We start from the raw sequence: 24,158 nt of genomic DNA, 5'->3' as shown, positions 1-24,158 counted from the left end.
GAGATTTGACGACATTTTAGTTTCAAAATGTTTTTCAGGAGGACCACTCACCAAGAACTGATGAAACTACAATGATCAGATTACGTTGTGTTTTTAAGTATCCAAATATAAGTATTCGTAATATATTGGCAAATTCTTTGAACACAGGAGTGATATATTAAAAAATAAATAATTAAATAAAATGGTGACCTCAACAATATCAGTGCAGAACACCCACCTCCTTATTGAGGAATCTCCGCTAAGTACATAATCTACTGAACCAATCACTGCCAACGACTTACTAACGTATAAGAAACTCCACTAAACCGTTGCCAACTACCCAATGGCACCAATCAAACGGCTTATTCACGAAACCGTGAACGCAACAGTCAAACGGCAGAGTTTCACACCTTCAACGGATCGAGATACACCGATCACAGTCTTCACTGCCAACAACACCACGGCTGATAAGGCAGACAAAAGACATTACCTCTCTATGGAGCAATTACGTCAGAGACAAACATTGACACACCTTGAATCGCTCAGGCTGTCGAGATGCTAGTCAGTGCCACTAAAAACAGTCCTTGAAAAATTACTGTCATCCAGACGATCTTAATTCATCAACATTTTTTGAGTGAGAAATATTACATTAAATGGGGGGTAGGGCTAATTTGAAAACAAATTTTATGTTGAATAAATTACAGGGTAAAAATAAACTTGATTAATTCATTTACTTAAAGCTGAAAGAGTTTAAAAAGCGCCATAGATCGTTTCAACAACTAAGACTTTGCAAGTACACTCAGACTCTGTTTGCAAAATACCAAAAACCAAAAAACAATCAGGAGGACTAAAGCTGTGTCAACACCGAGTTGTGTCTTATAATTGGGCATTGAAAGCTTAAAATCATCATTTAATCACTGTAATCATGTATCATGAGCTATCACGGTTAATGAACATTTTGACAGCAATATTACCTTCGGGCTGTTGCGAAGCACTGAACTGTGAGCATAATGGTGCATGCCTAATTAGCATGCAGCAACTGATGTGTGGAGTATTCGTCTATCATGTAAAATACAATCCCTGGCGAACAACTTATAAGCAGGTATACAAGTTTACAAATTTCGTTTACGCTCGTTTCTTCCTATCGAAACACATGTCATCGATAATAACATCGTTACTTAAGAACACTCTCGGCTTATTGGTCAACAATGCCAGAGATCGGGCAGCGGAAAAGTTGAGAGATGGCGATGTGGTTGATCAGAAAATTCGAGAGATAATCGAGCGAGAAATTGAAGACGTCAGGTCTAAACTGGATGCGTTGTCAAGAAAAGATCTTCTGACAGCAATAGACGCATTTGAAACTGGTATTAGTTATCTGTACGAAGCAGTGGACTTATTGCCTGGTGCAGCAACAAGAGCTAGAAAGAGAGAAGACGAAGCTCAGTTAAAAGAGGCAGTGAGCTTGCCGACTTCATCCGCTCCTGTCGACGCAATAGTTCTCGCTACCGGAATGAGAAATATGGAGCTGACGGAGTTTGTAGGAGATGCCAGGAGAGCGCTATCTGATGGAAAAGAAAGATTCAAAATGGCCCGTGAAAAGGCAACCGAAGCTTTTAACAATGAATCTCTCAGTACGCTTGACCGCATTACTACTATTCGGTATCGAGTGATGGCGGCAAACCTGGAGTTAGCAGTTAAAATCCTGGAGACTGCAAGCGAGTTGTCATCTTTATCAGTGAAGATTGCCCTGACAAGTGCCTTGCCAGAGTGCGAACAATGTCTTCGGAATCTCCACTCTCTGCTAGTTGTTAAGAAAAACTTTAAAGTGGAACTAAAGAAAGGTCTACTAAACATTAGGGGTCGATTTAAAAAGGAAGATCGAAGAGAAATTATTGCAGCTGTTTGGCAGGTGAATCGCGCAATTAACGATGTCCTGCAAGCATCTGGTGAAAACATAGATATTTGCCACTATCCTATTATTGACATCGAAGATGAGAAAATCGATCCGCGAAGCGACCACCGCATTGCGAAAATCTTAAAAAAACTTGACATTGAACATGAGAACTTCATTGTGTGGTCATTTGGCGAGGACGACGAAGATGGTCAAAAGCTACAACACCCCACTGGAATTGCAAAAAACGCAGATGGAGAGTTTATTATAGCAGACAATTATAAAACTGTCAAGGTTTTTGATAACAGTGGGAAATTTATTTACAAGTTTTATCCAGATGTGGGAACTGATGACGCTATTGGAAAGTTGCTTGATATAGCTACTGATGAGAACAATAATACCTACGTTCTGGTTCTACCGCCAGTTATTGAGAACAACTTAAAAGTGGAAGACGGTCGGGATAGACGGGAAGTTCAAGTTTTCAACAGAGCTGAGCTGCGCATGAAGTTCAGTGTGGAGGTGGCTAGAAATGCTAGAAAACTGGCAGTCGGCAATGGCAAATTGCTGTTATTATCAGATAATATGGTCCACGTGTACGACCTTAATGGAAGATACGAGCGTAGCTTTGGAAGAGAGATAACAAGTGATGCACAAGATATCGCTGTCGGACTTAGTGAACAGATCTTTGTGCTGGACGCTGGTCTAAATGTCTGCATTGTATTCAACAAGGATGGTGTAAAAAAGCACGAGTTCACAGTCCGCCTGGGGGACAAAGGGTGGCTTTATGGTTTCGCTCTTCATCCATTGGGTGAATATGTCTTTATCGCGGGAGTTGAAAGGTCTAGTTCATTTTGGCGTTCCGGGGGCACACTGAAGGTGGAAATTTACACTAAAGATGGCGAGTTTTATCGGGAAATTAGGCTCCGTGAAAACAAACCGATCTGGTTCAATTCCGTTGCAATCAGTAAAGAAGGTCGCTTAGTCGTAAGCTGTTTTAGTCGGGTACTTGTTCTCTAAATCAGGATTTAGCATTATAATTCCAGCTTTTATAAAGAACAAACTGATACGTTTTTTACGAAAGTGATTGACCACCTACTTGGAATGAAGAAGAATCATCAAGGCCTATTTGAACGTCCTGCTAGTGCGGCATCTAAAACAAACTCTATTCGTAAGTCCGGTAGGTTGAAACATGAACTTCATTCTGCAAGACCCCTTAGCAAGGAAGACCATGTAAAAATGCTGTGCGTTCCGAATAACAATTAAAATTATGGTGTCATAGGAACAGTAACTGTTAACTTTATTCAGTCGGACCGTCCTTCGAAGACAATGGAATGACAAGGTGAACTATATTTTTTGGGATGTACAAAACTTTATTTCACAACGTAAAAGCACATTTTAGAACGCCAAAATACACTTCAGTGGTATACGGTAGGATTCGTAACAACCCAAGGAATGATTTCAACCTGCATGTGAAAGATTTGGCTCAAAGAGCCTTTGTTTCAATGACCCTCAAATTCATTTGATGTTTAATTTGTTGTCGTGTGTAAAGTTGTAGGCTTTTTACTCACCAGTACTCTGAAGTATATATAATAACGGACTGAGAGCTGCTTTAAAACATAATTTTGTCACCAACCAGCGTTAGAGTTTTGAGTGCGTGAAAGAAAGGCTTTATACTGACCTTACTTTGTATTGATTATTGTTACGATTTAGTGGAGTATGTAGCATAAGAGTTTTAAGATCCATATTAGAATTGCAAGTATATTTTTTTGTTTGATTGGTGCAATGTTTTTGGCTATAGATGCAGATGGTAAGCAAGGATGCCACAATTGCTACTGAATGGTTATTGCTGAAGATACCACTCAGCTACTGAAAATATCATACTTTTTGTCATGTAATATAATTTCGCTTCTGCCATGTTGCACACATTTGTTTTTATACAAGCTTTTAATCATTTAGTTCCTGATTCATGCCATCTGTGAAAAAGAAACCTTTGAATTATATTTCATCATTTTGTACCTTTACTTATGAAGCCTGTACAATAGTAGCCAAAATGATTGAGCGATGAAGATTTAGATCAGTTTTAAGCCCTTTTTTTAGCAATTTTATAAAATTATAAACACTGATCGCAAAAAGAGCAACATGAAGAAATAAATTGATGCACATGGCCAACCGTACCCTTAGTGCTGCTTCAATATTTCTCTATTCTATAACTTGCTATGCAGTCTCATATTTATGCTTTGGTTGCACATTTGTAACTTAGAAGTCAAAGTGATTGAGCCTCAAAGCGTGACTCGAAAATTCCCTTTTCTGCCTGTTACATGTATTTCTGTGCTTTCATTGCATACTATGCTTTGATACAGAGGCATAAATCAGTACATCAGGTCGTTGCACATACGAGCTTACATATGCCTTGTCAACGATATTTTTTCATGCTGATCCTTTTGAAATAGTAATATTGCTGTCAACATCGCAATTCTTTACAAAAATTGTTTGAGACATTTTTAAATTTCTTTTTCGTATCAAAAAAATGCTTTTGTTCATGCAGTAAACTTTCTTGTCATTATAATCCCGTTACCCCACCAACCAGGCCCTCAAACGACTATTTGGAGCTTAAAATCCTGCAACGTTTTTGAGCCGTGGACGGCAACCGGAAGTGATCTGTTTTCTTTATTTCCTTGTCTTGAGAGAGAAAAAAATCTTATTGTTATTTTCTTTTCTTTACAAATGATTACTTTGAAAATCTGGTAAAGCCTACTACACCGGCATGCAAAATGTTCATTTTCGGTTTTGTTGGCTTAAAAGCATTGCATGCTAAGACTCTCTTGCCTTGGTAATTTCAGTGCGCTACTTTCCAAACAATATTGTGTGGGGTCGAGTAGGGGAGAGATGATTGTCGATTTCTTTTTCTTTTTTTGAGTCTTGGTCCAAAAGCTCGAGCAATGGAAAAAGTCTGAACTCTTTTTGGCTATTCTTTTAGTTAGTGCAGGCTCTCAGCTATGATCAGGGGCACCCAACGAATCTGTTCCTCACATTATCTGTTCCCCAGAGGAATCCTGCTGGCTGGCAAAAATACAGGTGTTTCGATGAGCTGGCTGGGAAATTTTGTTATTGATAGAGGTTTTGCCTGGGAAATACTGACTTTGTCTAGCATGTCAACCCGAGCTGGCTGTAGAAACTCTGAAGACTGAGGACGACTAAAAAAAAAAAAGAAAAAAAAAGAAAAAAGAACCCCTTCCATCTCCCAGAGAGTAGTCACAAACATACGACGGCTGGTCAGAGTGATTGCGCTTGCGGAAAAAACCTGTTTTTTCTCGGTTTTGTCGCTTTTGTTCGGGCGTAGTGGATCGAGGGATTTGAAAGTGCGCGGAATTCCTGGCTGGGAAATAAATTTGATCAGCTGGCTGGGACACCAACCAATTTTATCTAGCTGGCTGGGAAATTTGTTGTGTGTCTTGCTGGGAAAAAGGAACAGATAATGTTTTCCCAGTAACACTGAAAAACACCTGAAAATGCCTTAATAACATTTATTTTCATTAACTGGGGCATAATAATACATTTTACAACAAATTGGTCGTTGGGTGCCCCTGTATGATAAACTTAATTTTCTTAGCTCAATGAAATGTGAGAATATGGCATTTCATTCTTTTAAAGAATCCTATTTTAAGCAACTGCATGGGCCTTTTTTTCGTTGAAGTAGCGTTCTTGTTGATGCGACTGCGTCGTAAATCTTAAGGCTCCCAAGGGTTCCGAAAAAGACGCACTTGGGTGTCCGCAACAGAGACAAATTTTAGCGGACCGATGCTCAGCATATCAAATTCTTCTCGAAACGGCCGTTTGTTAATTCTCTTCTCAAATCTAACATGGCGGCTTACTGAATGATCGTGCGCAAACTCAACTCGCGCTTCGTAACTGAACACTTGAACTGCAGACTTGCAATTGCGACAAGCTTTGGTTTAGGTGGCACATAACTGTTACTGGAAAGTCACACGGTCTAGGGGTATTGTTCCTGATAAAACACCGGGTACAAGGAACAAAAAATGATATTTGGAAAAAACTTCAGTGCGCACCAAACTGCCAAACTGAACAAAACGCAAAGCCCAAAATATGTTAGGCCACACTGAACCGCCTTAGAAACCAAAAAAAAAAAAAGACAAAACAAAATTTTGTTGGAATCTCGACGCCCCTTCTTTAAATTCTCACGTTCCTATTCAAGGTTGCGGAATGAGACTTCCTGATACGTTTCCGTTTTTCTTTGTACTCTTCCTGATTCGTACATGAGACCATCCTGTCTTTACCGATACTTTAAATCGCTTTCCTGTAATTAAGAAAAATCGTTTCGGGAAACTAGTTGCTTGGCGACGGGCGAAAGGAAACTGAAACATGAGAGTCCTAGGTAGGACTGGAACATACGACCTTCTTAACACAGTTATGTCATCAAAAAGACATTGCGCGCCTGTTTTGTTGTCGTACGCTCTACCCATCCTAAAGGCCCATGTTCACGCCATAGAAATTGCGCGCCTGTGTTGCTATTTCGAAATAGTTACAGCGTTTTGGAACATGCAAAAATTTAAAATACTGCCTTTAATAAGCTTGATGGGCGTGGATTGATTTTGCCAAATGGTACTCTCCAGTGATTTTCCGATTTTCTGTCTGTCCGAAATTCAACGTGGCGCACAATGAATTTTCTGTGAACAGGGCCGTTTAAATTTGAAAATTTGTATGTGCATGACTTTGCAGAGCCCGAAGACCTTGTTCATACAGGACAAAATTAATTAAACGACCTCACCCCCAGGAGTTCTAGTAGCTCAATGGGTTGAGCATCTGACCCGGTGTTACGGGGGAGGTCATAGACTCGAATCATGTTTGGGACTTTCAGTTGTCCTCTCGCCGTTCGCCAACCAACTAGTTTCCCTGGCATCTTTCCCACGAGTACATTAAACCTTAAACATCCATTTTTGCAAATTTTCCTCAGTCTCACAAATGTCACACATTGATTTGATAAAAAAAACAAACGTTATAGACATGTGTTTCTCGACATTTGAGAGATTTCGGCTTATGTTTATGGGAAACGGCTAACTCCCCATGCAACTACAAGTCAGAAGACCAGAATGTTCATTCGTCTATAACAAGAAATAGCCTGTCGTTTCCATCTGCCACTTCACTTAAACAGTCAAATTTGCGTCGGAAATCTTAGTGTGGCCATTGCTTCGAGATCCGGAGATCCCGGCTTCAAGGCCCGTTCTGACCACTGGTTGAACCTGTTCCTGGTCGTCCCTGGTTCAACCTCACAGCTGCACTTGCAAATAACCAACTTATCTGCCTCCGGTCAGTCAGAGGTCTTAACAATTGTTCCTGTTCTCGTTTCTTCCGTTGTGTTTCATTGGCCCTGAAAACTTCCTTGGGGAGTAGTCAATTAAATATGTACTATATTGTATCTCTCTAAATGACAAAATTCAGGTACAAAGTTTTGGTTCGTGTATTTTTAACTTGACTCTTTTGGAAGCTAAAAGTTGTCACGAGTCAGCACGGAGCTTATTTTGTTGTAAAGACTGCAAGTCAAAAGTTTTGATTTCGTAATTTCTGAGAATTAGATAACGAATTAGTGTTTCAACACTTTCAAGAGACCTTGTTATTAGAAGGATTGTCACTATTAACAGTAAACGTAACAGCAATGTTGTGGTACCATGTGAAACATCAATTACTCCTGAATAAGAAGCAATTATTATATGTGACGTAACAAGTTACCATGGCAACAGGAAAACCTTGCAAAAACGCTTTATATTGTGGGTTTTAGTTACTCATATCTGTGAAAACGAACTCGGAGACCATATCTTTTTTAATTGCACAAAAGTAGTCAGCAGGCTAAGGTGAAACTTTCTAAAAAGTTTAAAACCTTACTTAAATTCTCAATTATTTAAGGTGGCTCTGAATCCGTTCCACAGAGTCATTCTGGCTTGCTGATTAAATTTCTGAAATTAAAAAAAAAAAAAATGAGGGTCACCCAGTTCACTTTTTAGATATGAGCAGCCAAAGCCAATATATGGGGTGTTTTTGAAGGGCTTTCCTGTTGCCACGGTAAGTTTTAACGCCACAAAAATGACCGAATCTTTTCCAGTAATAATTGGTGTTTGATGTGGTTCCATAACATTGCTGTTAAGTGATCAAGTGTTGTATTGTCAATCCTTCTAATAAGAACGATTTTTTCAAGTGTTGAAACTGGTTTTAGCAAAGAAGTGTAACTCTCTTTTGTTTTCCATGGATATTTGTTGTTTCTTTCAGGCTATAAAAGACAAAGAGATGATATTGAGCACTAATCTACTTGCCCCGAGGGAAACAATAAGTTTTGTTTCCTGGCTAGAAGACCCTCAATGCTCAATGAGGTGCCGTCGTGGTCAACATTCAGGGTCGATTCCACTTGGTTTCGAGGTGCACATCCTGACCACGCGCAAGTCTAAAGTTCAAGTTGTTGTTTCCTTAGGGAGTAAGTTTTGTTCGCCCTATGGAGTTAGTGAGTTTTGACCCATGGCACGCGACCCGTTCCCTTTCAATCGGAATACATGTTTGAATTGTTTGATATTAGAAGAAAGGTTTGACAAGCTACAATACTACGGCACGAAAGTTCACCATAGCGCGAAGAACTCAACGATAAATTTATTAGTTCTTCTTCCCCTTCAATTCATGAGATCACTTGTAATGCTGTCATATTTGAAAAGTCGAAACGTGTTGAGGTACATCGTCTACCAGATGTTCTCGTCTGTCATCATTGGTCAGCACCAAGAACACGGACCGTTTCCACAGCCAAAAATACGCACAGTCGTATAATGTTGTAATCGTTGACGACCATTTTGGTTTTAAATTTCTGAGCCGGAAGACCGTGATTTGCAGAGTTGTCTGTAGCCAGAGGCCGTGGGCCCTGACGAAAAGAAATGAGGAGTGTGGGGACGAGAATGGTCTGTCCTGTCCAGCACACACATTTTGTTATAATTAATCGACTTCCTCATGTTTGGGGACCCAAAATTATTATACTTAACATCAACAACTTGGTGTGGCTCAAAGAGGGAAGTTGGAGACGAAGTGCTCCACTGAATCTTAAAAGGGCAGCCCCATCAGGAACCCATGACCCGGAGCCTACAACTCTACGTACTGTGTTCGTGTAACGGCGTTTTCACAGACCGATTTATTTTTAGATTGAATTTCCCGCGAATGAGACTCCGGCAGGAGCCCGATGACCAATTACAAGAAATTAAGCTGACGTCATAGGGTCACCGAACCGGAACTGCCTTTGTCTTTTGACCTAATTCGCGGGAAGGGCTAGTCTAAAAATAAACCTACTTGTGAAAACGCCGTTTCACAGACGCTGTATGGAAGTTGCACGCTCCAGATGGGCTCCTGGCGCCATGTACTGCTGGGTTTTGTGAGCTAAAGAAAAACCTACCACCAGGTCGGTACACACACCGGTTAGGTATGGAGGAGGGAGTTGGGCCTCCTCCAAGGGCCGACTGTGACCATTACTGGGTAAATATGAAAGGTGCACACACCGGTATGGAGGAGAGAGTTGGGCCTCCTCCGAGGGCCCGTTTCTCGAAAGTTCCGAAACCTAACCGACCATTTTCGGGTGTTACAATTCCGTTTGTGGCTCGAGAACGGTGAGGATTTAAGTAGTCAAACTTCACAGTCCTTTGTCTTTTTGTTACCTTAAAAGCATGATAAAAGATCAGTTTTCCAAGACAAGCGGTTGGCAGTCTCACAAATGGCGTTTTCGGCACTTTTGAGAAACGGGCCACAGAGCCGACTCTGACCTAGCCTGCGAACAGCAGACGCATTTCCGGTCGTCGCTTCTCTGCAGAGAAGCGACGACCGGAAATGCGTCTGCTGTTCGCAGGCTAACTCTGACCATTCTTGGGTAAATATGGAAGGTGCACAGACCAATATAGGGGAGGGAGTTGGGTTTCCCCTCAGTGTCGGCTGTGACCAATCGTGGGCCTCCCTAGGGCCCCAACTAACCTATGTGTACATCCCAGGAGTACAAATTGTCGAGTCTATGGAGGCACAAGTGTGACAAGACGAGCACTTCACCCCCACAAATGCAAAGCATTTCCCCATTGACGAGCCACAGTAAAATAGGAAATCTCAAGAGACAGAAATAACAAACCTAACAGCACCGCCGATAGGAACCCGAGTATCTCGAGATGCACAGAACGTATGCGCACTAAGTGTGACAAGGCGTGTTCTAAAGTTTTTGATGTTCTCCTCAAACATGACTTTAGAAGACTTTGTCCTCAGGACGCTAAGAGCTTCAGTTTCCTTCAACGAAGCCTTTTTTAACGACGGCTGGGTGGCTATTGTTGTAGTTTGTGTACTGAAATGTTTAAGTAGGTTTGTAATGTGTGCGCACGTCGAGAATCGATTCTTTCTCGAATTTTTCTCCCTTATAGACTGTTGTGTCGTTATAGACTGTTGATCGCTTAAAGACATGCTTGTTAAAGCAAAACTGTATAAAGGCTTTTACCAACACAATGGGCACACAGCGGGAGTCGCGCAGGTCTGTCAACTCCATTTTAACATGCTGGCTGGATTTAAGATGTTGCCTCTTTGTCCAGTACTGGGGGTGCGCGACCATTGACAAAAGAAAAGAAATAAATAATAAATAAATTATCAGCACCATATCAAATAAACGAGGACGCGTAAACCCCATTTTTTATGACGTTTTTTTTCATCTCCCCGACTCGTTATTAAAAGTGTGCAAAGTTTACAGATGACTAGCACGCTTCTCGATTTTTTTTTTCTTTTACGTTTTTAACTGGGCTTAGGTCTGGAAAGAAGACCCTTTTCAAACTTTTGGGTAATCGAAAACCGTATTGTTTCTTACACTCCTCTATGTGTAAAAGTAAGTTATTAGCAGTTTTGAGCCGTTTCCAAGTGATTTTAGGAGAGGTCTTCGTTTTCTAGGGTCTTCGTTTTCTAGACACCCAACTCAACACAAAGGTCACAACCGTCCAACTCTTTGAGATTGACCATTGTTTGTGCAAAGTCAAAGATTCACTCTCCTAGACGAGGTTCTTTATCATCAGGTAATTCTAGCGTTTTGGAATAATAGACTGCTTTATTATTCATAAGCGTCACAAATTCTTGCTGATTTTGGGGCTCATTTGTCGAAATTCAAACACGCTTCCAACAGACCTGTTTATGTTCGTGTTTCACCCTGGCAGTTATTTTCCGGTGTGGCTGTTAAGGACGTTCGCGCTAATTGTTTGTGCGCAACGTTACTGCGCATGTAACGCGACTGTAACATGTCACGCATTACATTGAGCATTAGTGAAGTTGAGGTTTTAAAACCTTTGCAAAAACCGTGGACGGTAAGTCTTGCACAGCGTTGGATCAGAGAAGATCGTGATCAGTCAAAATTGATTTAAAATATTTATGAAAGTCAAGTAGACTACTGCACGACTGATATTCGCGAGGTTTTATCAGTCGTGCACTAGTCTACTTGACTTTCATACAAATTTTTCAAGCATCAGTTAAAATAACATGGCGACAAAAAAGCCGTGGAAAAAATTACAGGCCGGCAAAAAAATGGCACATTTATTTCCGAATCATCAAAGAGAAGTGAGCGAGAGGATGGAAAACCTCTGGAAAAGGTAGCTGATCGAGTAGACTAGTGGCTGAAAGTTTGGAAAACTCGTGGACGAACCGTTGCGTAAATTTAATGGGGCTATTTCTTTTTAATGTTTTTATTACCCTACGAACTTAAGTTCAAAGTGAATGCATTTTTTTAAAGTTCTTTTCCTTTACTTTCGTGAAAATTGAGGAGTATTTTCGTCCTCGTCCGCTTGAATAGTGCGGACCTGTGTGGAAACTATCAGCGATTGAATTTCACAAAAAAACACACTCCAGAGGATGAGCATGACGGCAATGGGGAAATATTATACAAAACACCAACCTAATGAAGATGACCCCTGCTTAAAACGTCGTTGCTATGCTCGAAAAAGGTTTTTTTTTTCGGTAAAAACCTTTCATCTCTTCAACAATCGATCCTCTCTTGGGTTCCAGTCCTTGCCCGACAGGTCACGCAAAAGCGTGACAAGCGAACTTTTCTATGAGCTTTGCAAAATCACATCGATTTTACTCGTTCAGATCATCGGTGACCCCTATTTTTTAAATCATGAATCACTTACTTTACTTACTACCTACAAAATATGATGAAATAAAAAAATTCTCACCGTAAGAAGTTATCTTTTTCTAACATTTTATTTCCTCGTGCCATCGAATTCCGGTAGTGGTTGCAACGGATAGAGCTTACGAAAACACTCGTCGAGGATGAACTCTACTGTTTACCACATCCCTAGCAGCATACAACTATCTAAAAATCTCACTCCTAAAAACCTATGCATGGAAACTTTCACTCCAACAGTTTATTTTTTTGATTTTCGATGAATGAGCAGATGAGCCTACATCTCGCTATTATGGCCGATTTCTTGAAATTAAGGCATTTTTCCACTGCCATTTTCTCCGAAACAAAGTCGGTGACCCCCATTTTTTTTTTCATTTTTGGAGTAAGTACTTTATGACCTAACTCTAGGCGAGAAATGAAGAAAATCTCACCGTAGGAAGATTTTGGCGCGAACGTCCTTAAGTCATATGATGATGCTTTTCAGCTTTCTTTTCCCTCTTGCCTAACACACCTACGGCTTCCGCTTCTCCACCGGTTTAATTTTTTAAAAGAAAAGCGGAATAAAAATTTAAAAAAAAATTGAGTGAATAACTTACAAGAGAAGAAAGACGCTATCGGTGAAATCAACAGGTACAGACTAGCCGACATAATTTACATATTGCAATTGACAACCAGCAAAATTAAAGTAGTTGAAGTAGTTTTTCCGAACGTACACTTACACTCGATGACTAAAAGATTTACAAATGTGTGAAAACTAAGTTGCGATTTTTTAATAAATCGTCATGAAATCTATATTTTTGGCCGATCGATTGTTCACATGCTTTTGGCCTCCTTATTTCAACATGCCATGTCTACTGTTATAAATATTATACGACATAAATTTGTATTTAAATGCCTAGCAAAATACAAATCCCTGAGACATTTCTAATTTATTGACTCTTACAAAAAACATTAGATTTTATGCGCAATCACTGAATGTTTCCATGCATTAACAGTTCAAGTGGTACAATGTCAATAATTGACCAGGCTAACCTATTTCATGAAACAAATTTAACATTTACATGCATCATTTCCACTGGATGTACTAATTGCATGAAAAATTTTGTATATCAGGAGGTCTGACTCAATGTTGTAAAATAAATAGATCTCTGAAACAAGCAATTTACACCACTGTATAATAATATTACAATTCTTGTCATTATTACATCGGTGAGGCACTCTCAGCAGTGCCATCGCGATATATCTCACTCAGATGACGAAGGATGAGATCACAGGTAACCCAGGCTTACTGTGTGTGCCACATAGGTAAATATAGAGAACATATGAGGCGAAATTTAGGTCTGGAAATTTGCTGGAAAACGGAAATGAAAATCAATGAAACTTACCATGTGATGAGCTGTTGTTGTCTTTAATACGTACACGAAATTTCGGGAAAAATGGTCCCCGTTCACCTTCCTCCATAGTATACTACCATTTCATATTACTACATTTTTTCATACTACCATTTTTCCCGAAATTTTGTGTACTTGTTAAAGACAACAACAGCTCACCACATGGTAAGTTTCATCGATTTTTATTTCCATTTTCTAGAAAGTTTCCAGACCTAAACTTCGCCTCATATGTTCTGTATATTTACCTGTTTATCTATGTGGGACACACAGTGAGCCTGGACGACCTGTGATGAGACTTGGGGCTCAGTTATCAGTTACACTACATTGACCTAACACGAAGTATATGTCAATTTCATAAGATGGCGTCTAAAGAGAGGCCCTGATAGGGTAAATTCCGACAAGCGACATGGTCCAAAAAGTAGCGACAGCACATAAAATGAAATTTCGACAAAAGACATCCTTCACAGCAAAATTCCGACAGTGACGTCAAGGCCGACAATGAGAGATTAAACCCCGACAGGAGTGATTTTAAAATTCAGAAAAGCGACACGGGACCTTCCCCCTCCCCACCCATCCCTGTCAGGGCCTCTAAAGAGTACTTCGTTTTTTTCCGGCGGATCACAATTCAGGAAATGTTTATCGTCTTGTAGAGAATTTTAATTTTGTAACTTATGTTCTACTTGGTGTCGACATTCTTCAACAGTTATGGTAAAAGGATTTCAATAGGCCATTTTGGAGTTCATGTCTGCCTCCTCTTTAAAGCGAGTCTAAGTGCGAAATTTTTGTTGTGAAAATTATTTTTCATTCATATGTAAGAAGAACTAACTACCACCACAAAACTTTCGCAGTTTGAAGAGGAGGCAGACATGAACTCGGAAATGGGCTATTTCGACTGACTTAGAAAGTTGATGACATGATTCGTGAAAAGCTACTATAAAATTCACAGCCACGACGCGGCATCTCCACGCAATGCTTACTTTCAAGTAATGGATCATACGACAAGGACATATTTGTGTGTGGCTTATTGAATCTTATTCCTTACAAGCTGACATTGGTAAGCTCCACGTGATTGCATGATTGCTGAATACCTAACGAGTATTTTTTTCGCCTGTCCTGTAGGGGTTGAGTAATCCCACCCCATAGAAAGACGGTAAGTCATTCGACATGCAGTTGCTCAAACTTTGCTCAAACGCAAAACAAGCTTGTCAAAGATATCTTGCTTACCACAGGGCAACTGCCACAAACCATGACAACTTCCCAACCATGTGAGAGATTTGACGAAATACTTTGAAATAATTTTTGAGCTGGGAGGACAATTCACCAAGGCAGATCAGATTACGTTTTTGTTTTTAAATATCCAAATATAAATGACCGTAATATATTGGTGAATGGCTTGAATCCAGGAGTATCATGTCATAAATAGTGACCTAAAGTGAACAATATGAGTGTTGAACACTAACTTATCGACGAACCTCCGCAGGTTCGTCAATAAGGAGGGTCAATAATACGGTGGCCCACAACTGTCACATCAAAACCAAATGCTCACAGCAAAGTCAAATCACTCGCAACGAATTCAAATCTCTCACAACATTTTCAAATCACTCACAGCAAATTCCAATCATCCACAGCAAATTACAAATCACGCACAGCAAATTCAAATCACCCACAGCAAATTACAAATCACTAACAGCAAATTCAAATCACCCACGGCAAATTACAAATCACTCACATCATAGTCGAATCATCACAGCAACTTCAAAATGATCGACCACGCTAAGCGTCTTCAGTCGCCTCCAGCCAGCGTTGCAAGACGTCAAAGAATATTTGTCATACATGAGGCCGCTACTTGCGAAGTTTCCGCACCTGCACTATTAATGGCGACAAATTGATGTCAGTCTTTCATGCGTCTGTCTTGTTATTGATCATGAATTTCGTCATAACATTCTCAAAGTAACTGTGACTACTCCAGCTGTGGACAACGTAAGTTTTCCCTGGCCATTTGAAATTGACCTTTAAGGAAATACAGTATCAAAATGGCAATGGAAAACTTACCTTGTCCACAGCTGGAGCCTTCAGCAACGGTAGACTTACAGTGGAAACAAAACATGGTTCTCGTCCGTTGAGGTTAAAGAAAATGCTAGTTACTTGACCCATTGATCCCTAAGAGTGAGACTTAATGAAATTTGTTCTTTCCAACGCCTGCCGAGTTTTTTTTTTACGTGTGAATGGGCTAATTTGACTCAGAGAAAAGCAATGTCACTATTAATAGTGCAGGTGCGGAAACTTCGCAGGTAGCGTCTTCATGTATGACACATTATTTGACGTTTTGCACCGCTGGCTGGAGGTGACTGAAGACGCCTAGCGTGGTTTGCTGTGGATGATTTGAATTTGCTGTTAGTGAATTGTAATTTGCTGTGAGTGATTTGAAAATGTTGTGAGTGATTTGAATTTGCTGTGAGCATTTGGTTTTGATGTGACAGTTAAGGGCCACCGTACAATAAGGGGGTTCGCACGCACCTCCTTTAGGGTGACGTGCGTGCGAACGATGTAAACAGCACAAGAAGCCAACTAAATGTCCTTTATTTGATTGGATAAAATGCAAAGATAAATGACAGATAATTGGCATGTAAAACGTTTTGGAGCTGGCATCATTGTCGAAAACATTCCTTTCATTGAAAACAACGCTTAAAAATCTCACTTAAAAAAAAGTATCAACATCAAGAAAGTATCGTCAACTAATAGTGGAAGTTCAGTTCTGATAAAGAGGAACAAAAGTTTGTTCACAGTTCATCGTCGCTATCTATGAGGGGCAGGATTCTCTTGAATTTCTTCACTGGAATTGCGGCATGGTCAATAGCGTAGCCAGCACCTGCAGCGGTAAAGTTGAACTGGCAGTTGTTAAAAACAGCTCCAGTGAACAAATTTTTTCCTCCATTTTCATCCCGCTGTGGAACAGGTCTTGGCGTAGGTATTTGGCTCTCAAAAACAGGTTTATTACGTGCTTCACATGAATCGATATAGCTGCTGAGTTTCAAGGACATGTGCTTTTGCTGCTCTGTGGACGTACTGGATTAGCTGTCTAAAGACTTTATGTTTCTTTGTCCAGCAAGTCCAATACAACAGTTTACTTCTCTCAGATGTGTATATTAACGTCTCAATGTAAAACAATCTTTTCAAACAACAAAACTAAGGTTCGTGATTATTTAACCTTCAATGCAAAATCTTTTATTGACGACTTGCAGAATATTAATTGTTAAAAGTTAACATATTTTAAATGGTAATCAATCAGTCTCCTGGTTCTACAAGTGCGTCAATAGCATAATTAATAAACACGCCCCGTTAAGAAGTGTATCCAATCGTAAACAAAAATTCCTTGCTAAACCATCGCTGACTGCGGATTTAAGAAAATCAATCAGGGTAAAGAATGCCCTCTTCTATTCTTCAGATTGGGACAAATACAAATTTTACAGAAATAAAGTCACCTCCCTTACGAGATTAAGTAAAGCGAACTACTATCAAAGTTTCTTTGATCTCAACGTACGTAATATGCGCCAGACTTGGAAAGGAATTCACGAACTAATAGAAAGCTATAAAAAGAAAAACAAGCGAAATCCAACTAACTTTATTCGCCAAAATCCGAACGAGGCTCCAACTAGTGACCTGAAGGAAATAAGCAATATTCTTAACAAATATTTCGCCATTGTTGGGAGCAAACTGGCTTCTAAAATTCCTCAGGCTTTAAATACATTCCTTGATTATCTAGATGCTCCACTTAATCGCACTTTCTTCTTTGATCGTATTATTCCGGAAGATATTAACGTACAAATTTTAATTTTTGGAAGATAACAAGGCCCACGGTCTTTACTCATCTCCGGCTAGGCTGCTGAAATTGGCAAAAAGGGTCACACTGTTAATCATGAGATTTTATTAGCTAAACTTGTAAATTATGGTGTTAGAGGTGTAATCAACTCCTGGTTCAGATCATATCTAACTGATCGAAAGCAAAATACGGAAGTTAATAATATTGTGTCTGAGGCTGAGACGACCTTGTGCAGCGTACCACAAGGCTCAGTCCTCTGGCCACTCTTGTTCCGTCTGTACATCAAGGATATTTACAAGTTCTCTTCATTATTTTCCTTTTATCTATTTGCTGACGATACCAGTATAATACTTTCAAATAACAACTTAAACGGAACTCGAGTCTCTTGTTAATCGTGAGCTTGGTAACGTCAACGAATGGCTTAAAGCCAACAAACTGTCTCTGACCATAATAAAATCAAACTTTGTCATCTTTCGTCCCCGGCAAAAGAATATGCCGTTCATATCTAGGATTAGAATTCTCGATTGCGTGACTAACACCTACGCAAACCTTGAAATGAACGATTATGTAAAATATCTTTGCTTGATGATTGATTCAAATCTTTCATGGAAATACCACATCGAATCTATCTGCCATAAAATCTGTAAAATCAGCAAGTCGATAGGAATTATACCCAAGATTCGACATTATGTCCCGCGTCGTGTTTCACTTTCAGTGTACAACTCATTAATTGACTCTTACTTATTTAACTTATGGTATTTGTGCTTGGGGAAATTGTGCCTCTACAAAAACGGGCCTTACGTCTTATTTCACTTCTGTAAGACTAAGGGACACACCGTACCCTTCTTTCTTAAATCAAATTGCCTTCCTCTAGCTAGCCTATTTTTCAGAGATTGTAGCTATTTAGTGGATGATATCAACAAACAGACAGCACCAATTACTATACTCAATCAGTTTGTTAAAACAAGTCAGATTCATAACTACAGAACTAGATCTGCCTCTAGCGACTCGTTTTATGTTAAGTTCTCTAGAACTGATAAAATGTACGTATGCCCAAATTTGGACCTCTATTCCTTATTCGATTAAACTACTTAAACGTTCGTCCCTTCGTAAAAAGACAAAGGAATTATTACTAAATTTCCTGCGGTCAGAAGATGATTATGGCGAAGTCTCCCGTCTTTATACTTAGTCTTATACTTTAGGTTAGCCTTTTGTCATAATTTTGATGCATTTGCTTTGTTTTATGTTAGTTTATTCTATTTACTGTATAGTAATGTCTTCACTGTTATTTAGTACATCCATCGCTAAACCTTGTACTTGTACCGCGCACCGCGCACCGGTGGCTCAGTTGGTTGAGCACCGGGCTGTCACGCGGGAGGTCGTGAATTCGACTCCGGCCGGACCAACACTCAGGGTCTTTAAATAACTGAAGAGAAAGTGCTGCCTTTGTAATTACATCTGCAAATGGTTAGACTCTCTAGTCTTCTCGGATAAGGACGATAAGCCGGAGGTCCCGTCTCACAACCCTTCAATGTTCATCATCCTGTGGGACGTAAAAGAACCCGCACACTTGTCGTAAAGAGTAGGGCATGTAGTTCCCGGTGTTGTGGTCTGGTCTTTCTGGTCTGGATGGGGTAGGGTGGAGCACCTCGCATAGGACCTCGAGTCCTGTTCGTGCTCCTTCCCTCTGGGCAGGTTTGCCCAGTAGAAGAGACAAACCAGATGTCTCGTAAAACATGTCCTCAGTTCTCCCCGCCTCGATTAGTTTATAAGCTATTTGTGGGGGAAAGTAATGTAATTACTTACATTTCTAATTCTCAATAAAAATTGTTCTTGTTGTCACACCGGATCGAGACGCACCAATCATAGTCTTCACTGCCAGCAACATCATGGCTGAATAGACACATCAATACCATCACGCTTCTATGGACCCATCGTGTCACAGACTAGAGCACTGACAGGTCTCAATTTTTTCCTTTACTCTAAGTGACTTCCTTTCAGACTGTCGACACGTTAATCAATGTCACCAAAAACATTCCCTTCAAAGACTACTCTCATCCAGACGATCTTAATTCACCAATAGCTGTGTTTAGATGAGAGTATGTAAACATCGCTAGCGCTATGACATCACATGAATTTTAATTGGTTATGTGTTGTCAGACGCGCGTTTTGATTGGCTGATAGGAAATATGAGCTTGCATTACGAAATCCTGTTTCAATCAAGAAGTAAAAGAAACAGCATTTTCCTTCATTTGTCGAATTATTTTTGCGAATATTTTATAAAAGCAAAAGGGCTCTTTTTCCGTGTTTACATAGTCTCATCTAGATACTCGGCGAGTTGGGGGAATCCTCGACAGTTATGCAAACCCTCGACTGCGTATCGAGTTAGCATAACTGTCTCAAATTCTTCCATTACCCTCCCCACACCCCCCCCCCCCCCCCTTGTATTTAGATGAGGCTATGTAAACACCAAAATAGTATTCTTTTGCGTAAATAACATTTTTTGAGCATGAGCGGTTAGATTAATTAGGGAATAGACTGATTTGAACACCAATTGTATGTTAAATATATTAAGATTAAAAATAAGCTGATTCATTCATTGATTCAAGGCTGAAAACGCGTTTAAAAGCGTTTGATTAACTGTCAACATGGAATTACTGTTACTTATTTTGCAAAATATATATTAAAAAATATATATACATAAAAAAGTATAGCCGTGCCAACTTTAGGATAGGAATTAAGAGCTTAAAACCGTTATTTTATCACTGTCATCATGAATCATGGTTGATAAACATTTTGACAGCCATTTACCTCCCTGCTGTTCCGAAGCATTGAACTATAAGCATAATGGTTTTGATGCCGCGCCTAATTAACATGCAGCAACTCATGTGTGGAATTTCCTTCTAGTATTCCATCTAAGGATCACTTTCAGGCGAGCCACTTCTAAGCGGTTAACGAATAACTAGAAGTAAATCTCATTTACTGTCACTTCTTCCCACCGAAACACATATTATCGATAATAGTATTTTTAATGAATGCCACTGTCGGCCTCTTGTTCGACAAGGCCAGAGATCAGGTAGTGGGAAAGTTGAGAGATGGTGATGTGGTTTATCAGAAAATCGAAAGATAATCTCGCGATAAATTGAAGACGTCAAGTCAAGACTGGATGCGTTATGAAGAAAAGATCTTCTGACAGGGATGCAAATTTCCCTTTCGTGAACGGTCGTTGCCATTTCTCAGAACGGTCGTTGCCATTTGAAACGGTCGTTGCCATTTATAACGGTCGACTACACACTTCTCTTCAAAGAAAATTAAAAGAAAAAACTAAGAAAAAATATTTTAAAAAAAGTAAGACAAAAAAGGAAAAAAACAAACATTTATAAAAGAAAAACTGGAGGAAAAAAAGAGTCCGGAAATTTCACGACTCGAACTCATGTTCTTAGCCCTCACCATAAACAGAACCCTAAACCGAACCCTAACTCATATGACCAGCGAGACAATTTTTTTAGTTCTTACACCTAATGAGTGTAATTCAGAGCTAAAAGAATGGCATCGACCGTTTCAAATGGCAACGACCGTTCTGAGAAATGGCAACGACCGTTTTCAAATGGCAACGACCGTTTACGAAAGGGAAATAGGCGACAGCGATAGATGCTCTCGAAGCAGGCGTTAGGTATCTGTACAAATTAAGCAGTAGATACTGATGCAGCAACACGGTCAAGACAGAGAGCAGACGAAGAGCAGTTAAGGGACGCACTCTCTGCCAGATGTTAAGAACAACTTTAAAGTGGAGCTGAAGAAAAGTCCACCAAATATAAAGGGTCGATTTAAAATGGAAGAACTTAGAGAGATTATTTTTGCTGTTTGGCAGGTGAATCGCGCAATTAACGATGTCCTGTAAGAAATTGGTGCGGGAAATATAGATATTTGCTACTATCCTACTATTGACATCGAAAATTAGAAAATCGATCCACTGCTCGACGAGCGCGTCGCAGAAGTTTTACAAAAACTTGGCATTGAAGGTAAGAGCTCTATTGGATGGTCAATTGGCGAGGATGGCGAAGATCATCACCAGCTGAGGAATGCCATATCGATTTCTACAAACGCAGATGGAGAATTTATTATAGCAGACCATTACGAAACTGTCAAGGTTTTTGACAACGCTGGGAAATTTATTTACAAGTTTTATCCATATGTACAAATTGATGACGCTAGTAGAAGGCTGCTTGCTGCAGCTACTGATGAGAACAAAAATACCTACGTTCTGGTTGTACTTGATGGGATTAGATCGGAAGTTCAAGTTTTCAAAAGAGCTGATCTCCTCATCAACTTTCGTCTGCAGGAGGGCAGCAGAATTGCATAGCAAACTGATAGTCGGCAATGGCAAAGTGCTGGTGTCAATAAACGAAGGAATGCCCCCTGTGGTCGATGTTTACGATCTTAATGGAAGATATGAGATTGCCGTTGGAAAAGGGATATTGCAGGATGCATCAGATATCCCTGTCGGACCTGGTGGACAGATCTTTGTGCTGGACTCCCGTCCAAAGCTCTGCAACATATTCAACGAGGATGGTAGAAAGGAGCATCAGTTTACAGTTTGCAGGGAGCTCGAGGAAAGTGAGCCTTGCAGACTGGCTCTTCATCCATCGGGTGAATTTATCTTTTTCGCTGTACTTCATTGGTTTACATATAAACTCGCCGTGGAATTATAATTATACTAATGATGGCGTGTTTAATCTGAGAATTAACCTCCATGCAATGCCTCCATTTGCAATCAGTAAAGATGGTCGATTAGCTGTAACTCAACATAAGCACGGTGGCGCAAATGTGATTGTTCTCTAAATCAGGATTTAGGATTTTAATTCCAAACTTTTTCAAAGCACAAGTAAGTTTTTTTCTTACTGTTTTAAGTACGGTGCTTAACCAGTTCAGGCTTTGCAATAAAAAAAGCGTCAACCCCTATAATTCAGAAATGTCCTGCCAGCACGGCTTTGAAACAACTTCGATCTATTCGGCAGGTTGATTAATTAACTCAATTTTTACGACTCGTCACTGAACAAATACTATGCAATGGTCTTCGCGAACGGCTTGGAAACAAAAATTTTGGTACGGTTTTTGAACTTTTCTTGAAGGAGCATGATTTTTGCCCCTTTTCTCATGTCCAGAGCAAATAAAAACCTCATATCGTGCCAAAATCCCCAGAGCGCTGCCTTAAGGGCATGGAATCATGACCTTGTTAACGCTATTTCTTAACAATCATGCAAAAATATAGACGTTTTTTTTAAAGATGGGCATTTCTATGAAAATCTCTGCTGTGGAAGCCATATTCTTTTACGATGGGCATCTTCCGAGATTCTTAATGCCTGTCTCACCCAAAAAGTTGATCACTCATTTCCTGCGCGCGTTAGCTCTGGAAAATGCTGGGAGGGAATGTTGCGTGTTTTTTCATGCTCTGGTCGCTGCTTAAAATTCGTATACAAATAAATAATTGATCTTGGCCAATATTCTCTCAGCGTTCCCGTCGATTACTGCACACCGATAATATATCTAACATCGACCCCATAAAAGGGACTCATAGTCTCATACAAGCTTTCTTCAATTTATTCGATTATCCTTTATTTGAGGACAAGCTGTTTTGAATTCCAACATTGCTGCATCTTGGAAAACAATAGTTTTGAATAGTTTTATTTTTTAAAATAATTTGTTATCAGTGTCGATTCATTGTAAACATGATTTCCTTGTTTTCAAATTTAATTTCTGAGTGAGTGGAGTACCCACTCAAAAATCAAAAAAAATGTGCCTTGATGAAGCGGTCACGCTATTCTGTAGTTGTTCTTGGATAAGAGTGAATAATTTTCACTCCATCTCCTTGAAAGTCAAGAAACATTGACGTTGTACACTTACATCTCCTCAGATTCACAAATCACTTTTACACCGACTTCAAAAAGCCTTCTGTTTTTTAAAAAGAAAAGATTGAAGTGAAAAGAATTAATTCAATAATGTACATTCTGTTTGCGTGCTTTAAAACCAATATTAAACTTGTGACCTTTTCAGTGCTCTGAGTACGAGTTAATATGTTTAGCACGACTTTTGGTGAGGAAATGATTTTCAATGATGAAATGGTATATGAAATGAATTATATATGAACTGCATATATGAAATCAAGTGAAGGTATGATATACGCAGTTATGAACGCAATTTTCGTAATTGCGTACAGGAGCCTGAAAATTTCAGGACTTCAACGGGGTTTGAACCCGTGACCTCGCAATTCCGATGCGACGCTCTAACCAAGTGAGCTATGAAGCCACTGACGTTGGGAGCTGACGTTGGGAGCTGGTCCTGCTGATCTCGATAAGGTCCAACTTGAGCCCGCGATATGGTCACTTGATAGTGGTCAGCGGATACCTTGTTTTGACACGTGTGAATTGGCCATGATCTTGTCCACACTCTCGTCACCACAGCCTTGGATCGACACAAGGCTCTGGGAAACTGTATGTAGGAGGAGATGCGCCGTAGGGCTCTTATAGCCAAAAATTGGCTATTTGACCCTCGGCTCCTGCTCACTCCTCGTGCTAACATGAACTGACCAATTACGAACGCTTTTGATTGTTCTTCACAAAAACCAATGAGAAGACAGTTTGTTTCAGGGTCTCCTATAGCTCTTCTCTCCCTAAGTCAAGAGAAGAGTTCTGGGGTCGAGATTGTGATGTCTAATGTTAAAGGTGTATGCTGTAAACTTGGTAGAGTGTCCAGTGGAGTATCAATCTCGACCCCAGAGCACTTCTCTTGACTGAGGGAGAGAAAAGCTCTGGGGAACCCTAAACCAACTGTCTTCTTATTGGTTTTCGTGAAGAACAATCAAAAGCGTCTCTGATTGGTGCATTCATGTTAGCACGAGAAGTGAGC

The 24,158-nt window shown here is 39.9% G+C and overlaps 1 protein-coding gene across 1 annotated transcript; it reads left to right on the top strand.

Annotated features, from left to right (window-relative positions):
- The first annotated feature begins 1,022 nt into the window (after positions 1–1,022).
- LOC138060440 (uncharacterized) lies at positions 1,023–4,039 on the top strand. The gene has a single exon (XM_068906209.1). It carries the CDS (start codon positions 1,133–1,135, stop codon positions 2,885–2,887), a length of 1,755 nt encoding a protein of 584 aa, XP_068762310.1. The 5' UTR covers positions 1,023–1,132; the 3' UTR covers positions 2,888–4,039.
- Positions 4,040–24,158: the final 20,119 nt, after the last annotated feature.

Source organism: Montipora capricornis, chromosome 1, assembly GCF_036669925.1.
Source record: "Montipora capricornis isolate CH-2021 chromosome 1, ASM3666992v2, whole genome shotgun sequence".
Classification (NCBI taxonomy): Eukaryota; Metazoa; Cnidaria; class Anthozoa; order Scleractinia; family Acroporidae; genus Montipora; species Montipora capricornis.
The sequence above is the reverse complement of the archived record's forward strand: the minus strand, read 5'-3'. Positions and strand labels throughout refer to the sequence as shown.